Source organism: Micropterus dolomieu, linkage group LG08 (genome assembly GCF_021292245.1).
Source record: "Micropterus dolomieu isolate WLL.071019.BEF.003 ecotype Adirondacks linkage group LG08, ASM2129224v1, whole genome shotgun sequence".
Taxonomy (NCBI): domain Eukaryota; kingdom Metazoa; phylum Chordata; class Actinopteri; order Centrarchiformes; family Centrarchidae; genus Micropterus; species Micropterus dolomieu.
The window spans coordinates 8,131,437-8,144,377 of NC_060157.1; the positions used below are offsets into that span (position 1 = coordinate 8,131,437).

Sequence of the window (12,941 nt, forward strand, 5' to 3'; positions counted from 1 at the left end):
AAAGAATTATGCCACACATGTGCCTGAGAACAGCTCAGTTTCAGTAAAGTGTGTATATATATAGAAAAGCCATAATGATCCCCTAAGGACATGTTTCAAGACGTAAAAAAACCCATCTCATTTGTCTTTTCAACCAACAGCTACTTACAAAATTTTAAAACTGCATCTTATCATGCCCCCACAATGAAAAGTCCTGAAACTAATATGTAAAAATTTAAAATTTCCCAATTTAAACAAACTGAAATGTCTATTCTCAGTGTATGTCCAGAAAGCTTCAAATTTCCACTTAACACTTTAGTAAGGCATAGGTTGCATATTGGACAGTGACTGGCTTCCAAACTCGTGTCTTATGTACACAAGATAACATCAGATTTCCCCCCTTCATCATCATCAGCTTCTGCACAAACCTCATTCTGCACAGTCAAGGTCAAACAACCAAGAGAAGTAACAAGAAGAAACAAGTTGTGAAATAAACACTGATTTAGGTCTGAAACTACTTATCAACATTATCGATTAATCAGCAAATGATCTTATTGATTAATCATTTGGTGCATAAAATGTTTGTTCATAGTGATACATCCATCGTCAACTGCTTATCCTGCGTACGAGGTCGCAGGGGGGCTGGAGCCAATCCCAGCTGACACTGGGCGAAAGGCGGGGTACACCTTGAATAGGTCGCCAGTCCATCGCAGGGCCACACATAGACAAACAACCAGTCATAGTGATACATATCCAGCACAATTTCTTAAAGATCAATGTGATATCCCAAACTCCCAAAATATTCAGGCTACAATTACAAAAGGTTACTAAACAGAGAAAAGCAGAACATCCTCACATTTGAGAAGATGACACCAGTGATGTTTGGCATTGTTGCTTGAAAAAATACTGAAACGATGAAAACAATTAATCAGTTATCCATATAGCTGCCAAATCATTTTCCAGCGACTAACCAATTAATCAGCTAGCCTACTGCATTGACTACTTGCCTTGTGCTACTCATTTCTAAAATAAAACCACAACTTTTTTTTATGCATTTACGACTACAGCCACATCGCCTCACGTTCAGCTTTCCGAAATGGGAAACACAAATATCCGATGTGCACTTAAAGGCAGCATAGAGGATGCACGTCAACATCGCTATTGGCACTCACTTGTGTCACAACAAAGTCCCCGCCCACCCCCAGAAACGCTGTGAAGTGACAATGTAGTTGGCTCACGCTGGAGCTCACAAGTTGGTCAGCATCAGTCTCGTGTGGTTTCTCAACAGCAAGACGCGTGTACTTTTGTTTCTATCCGCAACAACTTTCCACCTCGTTTATGAGCTCAACATGACGTTCAGGAGGCTGAAGAAGGTGAACTCCAGCGGGCCCGAAGGTGGACCCGCATCTCAAGACAACGACATATATTTCACCTCGTCAAAGTCCGACAGCTGCAGGACTGTGGACTTACCGACAAACTCCTCGGACGTTTACAACTACAAGACTTTGGCTTACTCTGGGGGGACGCTGCCCAGAAACTTCAAAAAGGTAAGAAGTCCATTTAACACTTTGTGTCATAAGTTTATAAAGTGAGTGTAATTTATTCTTTCTTGTGTCCTCATTCATTGATTCTTTTTAACTTTAAGTTGTGAATATTTTCTGTATCTAAATTGTAGTTGTTGCACTACACTGCACTCTTAAAGTTATGTGTAGGATTTACATTAAGTTTTAATTGTTCACACAAGACCTTTTAAACTTGCTTAACGTCAAGTTTTTCCACTCTAGAGTGTTATCTCATTAGCAAAACATCATGTTCAATTCTGGTTTTGGACAGTGGATTTTCAGCCAAATGAACATCTTTTTTAGACTTTTCTTATTATTTCACCTGCCAAAAGGAGGAGATAATTTTAAGTATGGCCAAACAACAACATGCCTTATTAAGTATTGCCTTATCTAAAAGCCAAACATCTGTAGGGATTCTGTGGGATGCAGTGTACTCAATCTTTCTGGTGATTCCTGATCTGAAAATGTTTGGGAACCTCTGCTGGAAGCTGTTCGGTGTATCTGCAGAGGGCATCTCACTGAAAGGCAACAGTAGTGTGGACCATGCTAAATCTGATCTATGCTGTGTGTCAGTATCCTGTACTTGTCCTGCACTTCTTAAGTTGACAGATCTAAATTATCAGCAACAAGTCATTCATTTAAAATTTTAGTATTAGGTGAAATAGATTTTACATCAGAGTAACTACTTTTAATTTTTTTCATTTCAAAATAAAAGCACACTGAAAACTACGATAAACAAATCAAACGTTTGAACCTGATAACAACATGTTAAGCTGGATTCAGTTCAACCATAATTGAAGAACAGGATCTCTTCTCTGATGATCAAGAATGACATCAGCTTTAGCCGGTGTTGCATAATACTGTCTTAAAGTTATGACAGGGTTAGTGGGTCTCTCATAAGGCTCATTTGATTCAGTTCTGTAATGTTACTTCCTTTGGAGTTGGACATCCCAATTGGAAACCAGTTTAAAACAGACATGTAACAGTGTACTGTTATCCACATAATGTGCAGTAGCTGGAGTGAAGGGCTACAACAGTGCATTGTGCACACACAGGCGTGGAGATCATACTCGAGCCGCCCCCGTCGCTCTCAGGGAATAAATGCACTCCATTGAGTCAGCCGCGGGACAATTCTGTAAGTGTTGGGACTTAAAGAAAGCAACATTTTACTACCAAGAGAGACTGTAGCACAAAGCAGCCTTTCATAGGAGCAGCATTTGAATATGATTGGGTTGGAACAGATGAGGATTGATTGTAAGTGATTTAGTGGAGCCTTCTGGTTAGATGCCTTCCTTATTTACACAGTCAGGTAGGGCACAGTCCTGACCTACTGTTGACTTGGGTTATCCCTCAAGGCAGTTATTGTGGCTGTTATTTCAGCCCACTGTTCACCACTGTGTCTTGTTTGTTTCTTTAATGGGCTGGAATTTGTACAAACTGCTCGAAATGATTTAAAGTTTCAGATAGGTCAAGAGTTTTAGTGTCTGGAGGCAGCTGATTTTGTGTGAAAGTTAGGCTAAATGTTGGTGCTCTGAGGTTTGCTTCTGATGTTGTGACTGCCTGTAAACAAAGAGCAGCCAGACATGCATTTCTGGTTTCACTGCTGATGTTTTCCTCCCGGTATAATGGTTAAGTAGCGTAAAAATACAAACCAGGCACATGTGCGCGGCTTTAAGACTCGCTGGACAGGTCGACGCACCGATGTGTACAGTAGGTGTGGTAGGGGAATATTGGGCATGGGAGGGGAACCCCTCATGAGTAATCCTGCATTCACATCATGCAGGTGTTTGACACGGTCCATGTCTTGTTTCGTTTTCTCCTTGCAGGGTGCTGGGCTACAGAAGTGGAAACCCCTAACACAGTCACCAGAACCACAAAGGTACCTTGTCATTTGCTGACGTTTGTCCTCGTATAATCTTTCAACCTTATCTTCACGCTAATCATTTCACGGCCACATCCTCCTTCTAAAATCTTTAGAAGTGAGCAGCCTCATCTCAAAGTGAAAGGCCCTCATTCAAACAGTGATCTGTAACTATAGAAGCCATTCTTATTGACAATATTCGCGAGGGCTGTTATGAATCTTTCATGTGCTGCCCCTGCATGAGAGATGCTGGGTTGACGTCCCTCAGTCCAACAGACCGTTGTACTTTATGTTTAGCAGTGACGTCCAGATGCTGCTGGACAGCACAGAAGAAGTTCTGTGCAGCCAGCAGAGATAAATTGTTATGCAATTTAGATAAGGACGCACATGGAAAAAAGGAATCCAGAGTTGGACGTAAACATCTTGTTGATCTTATCATTACTGTTAGCCTAAAAGATGACGGATATAGTATAAAATCCCATATTCCTTGGCTTTAAATGGACTGAAGTCTGACCATAACACCAGAAAACAGTGAAAAATGTCTACCATAAAATCTTATCTTATAGAGTTTCAGTGAATTTTGTCCAACCAATTGTTCAAACCCCCAGAATATTCCATTTACAATCCCATAAATCAGACAAAAAGCTGAAAATCCTCACATTTGAAAAGCTGACACACGTGAATATTTAGCACTTTGCTTGAAAAATGAATAAAACGACTAATCAGTATCCAAATGGTTGCTGATAACTTGACTAATCGCTTCAGCGCTGCATTGATTACATGACTTTTGTGCTTTTTCCCCCCTTGTCTTGACTCTTACTAGTGTATTACAAGGTACGGCTAAAAAAGAGGATATAAAAGAAGTTGTGATGGCAACAGTAAAGAGTTTGTTAAAACAAAAATCTCTTTCTTTTTTCCAGAAAGGTGGTGGTCCTGGAGAAAAAGGAAGAGGAGTCATTTGGATTTGAGATCCAGGTAAGATGATAATAGCGATATGTTGGTGGTGGTGGTAGGGAGTGAGGGGGTCTTAACCTCTGAAGTGCCATTTAAAAGGATTTCCCTGATCGTCCACATCCCTGTCAACAGATTATGATACTTGAGTGACTGAAGCATGTACATCTTATCCTGTAAATCTCTAAATCCGAGCCTGTGCCGGTAAGGTTGAAAGGTCACGCATCAGCCAAATAACCCGTTGATGTTAGTCCCATGATGTAGGAGAGAAGAGCAGCCTTTTTTTTTTCTCCCAGCGTCTGTTTATTTTAAGCCATGTGGTTTGCTCACACGCTTCCCATGTAATACCTGCTTCACTTTCTCACCCGCTCAGCAGGCAGACGCTTCCCACATTTGACCTCAATACCGTCATTCCACCCCAAAGCGCTTCCTTACAATGTCAGCTCTCAGACCCTATTCTTTAAATAGTTAGAAATGTTGATTTGAGTGTCCTTTTTATTTTTATTTTTTTACAGTAATGTGGATATTTTAATACTCTGTTGGCCAGTTACAGTTTCTGCAAGTGGTGTGTACTGCATTGAGCAAAAGACATATTGTTCTATTTACGGTTTTGATGGAGATGCCCGCCCTTCCTGTTGGCCTGCGTGCTAGAAGGAAGTGAGATCATGAGGGCCAGTTATTTTTTTGGTTTTTTTTTGTTTTAGGAGTCTTGTGTTGCCTGATGGTTCTTCCTCCCTCGGTGCCTGTTTAAATTTACACGGATGTGGAGCTGAAGATCCACTATGTAAATGTGATATTTGCATTTCAACGATCTTTGCACGGTTATGTGTTTATCTTTCAGGCTGCTGAGAAGGAAGCTCATATTGAGCCGGCAGCAAGAACAGGCAGGCAGATTTATATCATTGCATATTTCCATAAGAGACTCATCCAGTTTCGATTTGTGTTTTAATAGTTTTAACACTTGACTTAGACAGATGGAAACCGTGGTAACTTTTTACGAGTGAGAGTGTCTCTGACCTGTTTGTTGAGGGAAAGGCCCGCAGTTTCAGGCTCCCTCAGCAGCAGTATGTTGACTGACTGATAATTGCATGACAAGGGGAAGTCTGTCTGTTGTGCCTGCAGTGCTCTGACGTTCTGCAAAGAGACTGCGGTGACTAAAACAATACATGTGGAAGTACCAACAACAGTTTCCAGGACAACAAAATATTAGATACATAATAAAGACACAGATATAGATTATCTCACAACAATGTTTTCCGTTTTTAAACTTAACTGCTGTCAGCAAGTGGCAGGTTTCAGTGTCTTTTTAAAGGACAGGTCTTAAAACCATACTGACCTGCCTATATGTATATACATTAAAGCGGTCGCTGTCATTTTTCCTCCTCCTTCCTCCATCCTGAAGCGATTTAAATGTAATAGATGGGGGACACAATCCACAGTTCTCTTTCTGTGCAAAAATACATTAAGTTAAAGAAAATATGAGGCTTCTGCCATCTGAGTTCGACAGTTCTTTTGGTATGAAATTCCCTCTTTGTGTTTCTCTGGACGGTGTTTTCTTGTTGGAGTGCGACAGAGGGATTTTTGTACAAAAAGGGATTTTTTTCTCCGTCTGCTGAACTTGTGAGTCATTTATGCAACTTTGGAGTGTATTTTTGCACAGAACAGAGGATTTTTGTCCCTGATCTCTTACAATAAAGGTAAGGAACAATTTACAGCAACCAAAAAACCTTTCAATGCACATATGGGCATGTTGGTACTGTTAAAGACTAAAGAAACAAACTCTTACTTTGCATGTTTGCATCACATCTCTGCGTGTTCAGTGATTCAATCTGCTTTCCTGTATTGTCTGCCATGGCTTCCTCAGCTTGTCATTCAGTAGTTTATCGGTGTTGCATAGTATGGCTACATGATTTCAAAACTGGTGACGTCAATCACATTGTATAAGACAATTTCCACAGAAGAGTAAGGAAGTATTTACAAAGTGTTTTCTGTTACTGTTTTTTCAGTTTGGTCATTCTATGTCTTTCAGACTTACGGCCTGCACCATCAAGACCAAAACTCGGTGGAGATGTGCACGTTCGTGTGTAAGGTGCACGATGACAGCCCGGCCCAGCAAGCAGGACTTAAAGTTGGTGAGTTTGTGTATTTTTATTTGAGCCTGAAATAACCCTGGAAAACACTCCTAATAGTCATGAGGGGAAGAGAGCCTCGTTTTGGTCGTGCTTATCCTCTTTTGTGTTTGCCATCTGACACTGGTGTACCGTCCATCAACAAAAGCACTCGTGTGTTTGAGCCGGCTGTTTGGGGAAGTGCAAATATGACACTCATTTTCCAGTCAACGGCAACCAAGTGAGGGGCTATTTCAGTATTTGCCATCTCCTCTCATCAATGTGCCAGATAGAGAAAGCCAAAGACAACATCTCAAATGCCAGTTTGAAAGGGAAGTGTTATTTTTATTTGGCAAAACATGGCTCATTTCCTTTTGGGTCCTTTAAAAAAAAAAAAAAGTTCCGAACGATAGAAATTAAGTGTTAATGAACCAGCACATGCAATTATGTTTTTATCAGTGAAAGATAATAATTATCAAAGTGAGAAGAGAAGAAGTTCTGTGCTTGATGTCATTCTAAAGAGCGCTACTGCGGTTATTCACTTTGCTTAAATTGTCTCTGGATTTCAAACTCATGATGTCTCAGTCACAAGCCGGCCGCTCTGAGCCTTATATAAAAAAAAAAATGGAAAGAGGAAGACAATTCAGTTGCTCCCGCCTCCATCCAACCTGCATATGTCACTTCAGTTTCACTTCCTACATTCCTCGCATGCTTGCCCCATTGTTCCCTGTGTCTTGCTGCGAACGCAGTGACTTCATCGCATGAGACAGATTAGGCGGTGGTTTTTGAAAAAGGAAAATAGGCTTTTGTGCTGAAGCCTCACAAAGGCTGCTGTCACGCATGAGAGTTCACACCACATCTAATAATAATAATACTGTGAAGTGAAACGGTGTGACTCTCATACATAAACAAATGTATATGGCTTTAACATTTGAAATAAGTCTCTTTTCCAATCAGTTGACTCCAGTTCAGTGACAAGCCATATGCCACGACTGCACATGCATGGCCTTCCACATTTGTGTTGCACATCTGCATGTTGAGGTTTCATTTAGAACCAGATGAGCCACATTTGGCTGCAGCTTGTAGTAATGAGTAATAATGCAGTAATTAAAGCCACAGTGTATTGAAGTGCATCCTGACCTGATGGCTGCTGGTTAACACACATTGTGTGTGTGTGTGTGTGTGTGTGTGTGTGTGTAGGGGACACCATCGCAAGCGTGAACGAGGCCACTGTGGAGGGATTTCGGCACAAGGACATCGTTCAGCTCATAAGGGCCTGCGGCAACACACTCAGGTACACAGACTCACAGAAAATAAAAAAGACGCGGATGTTTAGAAACCTATAACTATGTTAGTTATGCTTCTCAGGTTTTTATTTCATTAACATATTCAGTGTATTCTAGCGCTGAACTTGATTTGACAGAAATTTAGAAGCAATTTTGATAATCCCTTAATTGTTCAACTCAGTGAACAAGAGTGCTCTGATGCTAACAAACCTATCATAAAGTCAGGTTAGAAATATTTATTCAGAGGGCAACATAACATGTGAAGAGGGACATATCTGTGCAAAAAGTCTGACTGGAAATGTAAATGACTTGTTCTCAACATCACTGTCATTGAAGTTGTCTCCTGTGTCTAAAAGTTAAGCAAAGTTTTTTTAGTTATAGTTATACGTGTTATTATGTTAATATTTAAATCAAATGATGTGAATGAATGAAGTCTGTGATTCAGCTTTCCCAAAAATGTTGATTTGGTTTAAAGCAATTTCAGTGGGGGGATGACATAAAACATTTGAGAACTTCTGATTTAAGTTATTAACTTAGCAAAAAACAACCTAAACAGCTTTTGAAACGTGAGAACTTGCTGCTATTTTTTATCCTAAAACATTGTCAAATGCATATATTTGTGTTTTGGGCTGTTGTTAGTACGAAGCTGCCAAATGGAAGATGTTACCTCAGGCTCTGGGAAACTGAGATGGACATTTTTTGCAATTTTCTAACATTTCATAGACTAAGGCCAAGTTATGCTTGGAAAGAACTGGTCGGTACGACGTGTTGTCTGGCAACACAGACCTCCGCCCAGTATAAAAGGTGTGGGGGGAGGGTGTTTCAGAAGTTGTTCGACCATCTGAGAAGCAGTTCTGATGAAGCATACTTACACCTTAAAAGTTTAAAAATAACAGGCAAGCGATTATGATTTTTTTTTACACCATGTTATTGAGTTGAAATAGTTTTGTCATCCATAGCTTAAGTATTTTGAACATCAGTGTTAAGGTTTTGATATCTGGCAGTTGAGTGCATGGGTGGGTGTTTAATCGGAACCATGCTCTCTTCCTTATCCTTGTCCTGTGCTCGTAAATGATTAAAAGGACAATTAGCGAGGCTCCGTCTGTAAACTTTTTGAGAGCTGCTGCGAAAGAAGTGAGGTGAACCGCATCAGAGTGAAATTGCAGGCACAGATTTTATGGACTGACATCATCAAATTATACTTACATCTTAAGTCTATATAAACTTATAAATAAAGTGAAAACAAGCTCTATAAGTTGGTCACCCACTCCTGTGATTCAAAGGATTTGCCACACTGAAGTATCTTGAGTGGAAAATGTATACGTTCCTTATCCTTCCCCCCTCTCTTGTAAACTGTTTCACACCCGACCCCTTCCTGCCACCGTCTTATGAAAAGAGCCTTTCATTTGGTCAAACTTGTTTTTCAACCACTGTTTTCTGCCCTTGTAGTTTTTATAAGCGCTTCCCTTTACAATTATTAATTCTGTTTCCTTCTGGTTTTACACTTACAGGCTGGAGACAGTTTACAGTGACTCAATCCGAAAAGCAGAGCTGGAAGCCCGGCTGCAGTATCTGAAGGTGAGTTATTTCTTTTAGGTGTTGCTGCAGCCGTTTTTCACTGTTTGTCAGCAGTGAGTCAGCCTCATTGTGTGTCCACCAGCCTCACCCACCCACGAACACACACACACACACACACACACACACATTATGTTACATGCTAGATATAGACACCACCTCCCACTCCCTCCCCACCTGTCTCTCCAGCAGCACCACCTGTTGCATCAGCAGTTTTTCCGGCAGGCTCACTGATCGCTGCAGACATTCTTGACCAGAGGCTGTTTTTTAAAATCTGCCTATGAAGTGGCTCAAGTGAGCACGCTTTTCCCCTAAGATTACAGCAGCTGTCCCACTGTAATCCGTGTGTGTGTATGTGTGTGAGAGAGAGAGCTGAAACACAGCCGCTTTCTGAGATACTAATCCAACATTTCTAAAGATTATCCTGCCGCTGAACACGCTGCATTTGACTTGCTGGAGATGAAAGGGTTGTTAGACGTTCTCATTGGACAAAGAACTAGAACACTGACTGGAAAAGTTCTACCTCAATCACCATGACAAAAACATGTTCAATCATACACATTAAGTTGCATGTCTGTCTGTCAGTGGTATTTAGGAAATTTCCTCTGATGGGTCATCGTCCTTTTTAGTTTTTGCTATTTATCAGCGCTGTTTCACATTTACTACTGAGAATATTCCCATTAGTAGTTTAATAATAATAATAATATTAATAATAATGCATTTATTTATTTATAAGCATTTTTAGCATTTATTTGCCTATTGTCCCTGCAGTGGGAGCACAGATAATTTGGGTTTTTAGTCTTTTTGTTTTGATAAATTACATGTCAAAATGCCAAATATCTCTGTTTTATACATAAGCTGACAATTTACAGCTTAAATAAATATGTCCCACCTTTTTTTTAAGCATTGTTTTTAATTGGAAACAAGTAACATCACAGTCCTCTTTCATGAATTCTGCTGCCTGTACGTTGTGGTCTTCTTGTCACAATCATTTAACATATCTCTGTGTTCCTTTTGTAGCAAACTCTTCATGAGAAGTGGGATGAATATCGGTCGTTGATGGTGCAGGAGCAGAGGCTTGTTCACGGTAGGTCGTTTTGTGTGTCTTGTGAATTCCGTTGACTTTATTTTATTAGGATAATCCACTCAATGTCAACACTGCTTTTATACATACGAAACAAACAATAAAACTATTAAAACATATCAAAGTGTCCAGATTCCAGATCTGTTTTTTTGTGTGTCTGAGAGGTGATACAATTCATAGCTGATAAAACAAACACTTAAAACATAAAAAAAACAATGCACACGTTCTCCAAGAAATGCCCTATACTCCGAGTTTCAGTTGTTCTTTCTGTATGCCTGTGTGTTCAGTGATACAACATAGTTTAATTAGTGGTAGTCCACTATCCTAACTCCGCCCTTCTTTCCTGTAGGCATAGTAATGAGTGATGCTGCAGTGTACGAGTCCCTGGAGTCAGCAGGCGTGTATGGCAGCCTCGGCACTCCCAGCCCTGTCGCTCAGAGAGCCATCCGCTGCGCCGGCAGCACCAGCAGCAGCGCCAGCCTTCTCAGCACAGCCACCGAGGACGACCCTCTCTACCAGACCTGCCTGTACCCGGTCGACGGTGGCTTGGATTCCATCGACCACACCAGAACAGAGAAAAAGAAAGAGCAGCAGCAGCCGCAGAGGCAGCAACGTCTCCGACCAGCCAGCGAGCTCTTCACGACGGCCAAAACGCATCTGACCCGCAGCGCAAGCACACGCAGCTACACCAGGGGATCTTCTTCATCGTTGCCATCGTCCACTTCGGGGGAGAAGCAGGGAGGATTTAACTCCCTGCAGAAGAAGCCCAAACAGAAAAGCTTCCGCAGGCAACTCCTGAAATTCATCCCGGGCTTGAACCGACCGCTGGAGGAGGAGGAGAGCAAACTGTGAGCAGCAAACAAAGCTGTTCACCTAAAGTTCACAAGAGAACAGACCCAAAGACTTATAGCACCAGAGACAAACTAAACTGCCAAAGAAAAAAGAGTGACAAGGCTGAGACCAAAGTGTAATGGCGCTACAGTTGCACCTCCCCATGTTTGAATGGGTAGACCAATGACAATTTGGCTAAGTTCTGTAGCCCTCAGTGTTTCACAGCTGTACATAACTTTTGTTTTCATTTGTTTTGTTCTTTAAGTTATTTATTTATTTTAACAACTGTCAGGTTTTTGTACAGACTGAAGGATTTTTTTTTTGTTTTTACTGCATGCTCAGACTTTTCTTTTGACTGCTGAATAAGTGACCCGTCATCATTGTGATAGTGCAAATACATTTTATATCTACTTCAGATGATTCAGATTCGATCCTGTGTTATTTGTTTCCGCCTAAGTCACGGTTCCTAAAAATAAAAATACGTGGCAACTTCAGATTATATGCTCATTATTTTGTGCAGAACCAGAAAAGCTATTTTGTTCTTCAAGCCACAACTGTTTGTGGGAATTGTAGCTGCCAAACTTAAATTAGTGCTGAGACCTCGAGTGTACAAACATTCTGTTTGTAATTTCCCCCGTGGAGTCCTACTCCATGTGATACTTTTAAATATAGTAAGTCTTCAGAGTTCCACAACTCTTCCTCCGTTTAGGAATATTATCACCAAAGTTTTACAGGCTAGTATGTGGCTTCGGATTGTTTGAGGCATTTTTTGTGGTGCAAGGTATCCCGAATGGAAGCTGTTGTATCGGCTATGACACAGTTTATTGTTGGGAAAATGGTGAGGAATGTGCGGAGAAAGGCATGACCCAAAATTCCAAACACAACCGCTTTCTTTCAGCTCTTGCAGATGATTGCTGATTCCTCCTCTTCCACGCTCCCATATTCCCATGGCGGGTTCAGTTGTCCGAGAGCTCACTATTTTGTGTGTATGTGTGTGTGTTGGGCGGGGGTTGCTTGGAGTCTTTTCATTCTTGGCTCCCAGCTGACCCATGAGGTCATGGTGGTCACTCTCTCTGTTGGCTCTAAAGCGTTGATCCCTTTTGTCCTCTGCTGCTCATTCACAGATGCGTCAGGAGTGTTGATGATGGGGAGCGATGGTATGTGGCCATGTGTTCGAGCTGGGCCCTCTCCATGCTCTCCTCTGACTGTTGTGGGCACATTAAGGAGAGGCGGGGGCTGAAAAGGCCGCTGACATAAGTGATTGTTATGCAAGCTTGCCGATGCTTGAAACATGGGTTTAGAGCGAATGGGCTGAAAGCATAACGAGGGGATAATTATTCAAGATGAATGTATACTAAAAACAATGTGTGAAAGGGCCATTTAACAGAGACAGAAGACCCAAACAAGGAGGGTGCAGTCGGTGCACAGCAATTAAGCCAGTGTGAGATTAGTATAGGGGGATGGCTAGTCACTAACACTGTTGCAAATGTTTGTATGGCGCCCCATTGCTAAAACACCACTGTTGATTCAAAGACTATGTGGTGAATTTCTTTTGTCTGTGCAGCCGTACATTTGAGCATGAGCTACAGAGATCAGTTTCTGCTTCTTATTCTGTATTCATTCTTAGTTTCCTAAATTTCACTTTGTTACCACCTCTACAATGTTCTTGGAATGTACCACAATTCTTATTATGTTGAGAAAGGC

The 12,941-nt window shown here is 41.2% G+C and overlaps 1 protein-coding gene across 1 annotated transcript; it reads left to right on the forward strand.

Annotated features, from left to right (window-relative positions):
• The first annotated feature begins 1,180 nt into the window (after positions 1-1,180).
• tamalin (trafficking regulator and scaffold protein tamalin) lies at positions 1,181-11,731 on the forward strand. Its single transcript, XM_046055708.1, has 8 exons — positions 1,181-1,526; positions 3,368-3,420; positions 4,323-4,377; positions 6,383-6,485; positions 7,662-7,755; positions 9,259-9,325; positions 10,343-10,409; positions 10,756-11,731. The coding sequence occupies exons 1-8, from the start codon at positions 1,329-1,331 to the stop codon at positions 11,256-11,258; spliced, it is 1,140 nt and encodes a 379-aa protein (XP_045911664.1). The 5' UTR covers positions 1,181-1,328; the 3' UTR covers positions 11,259-11,731.
• The last annotated feature ends 1,210 nt before the right edge of the window (positions 11,732-12,941 follow it).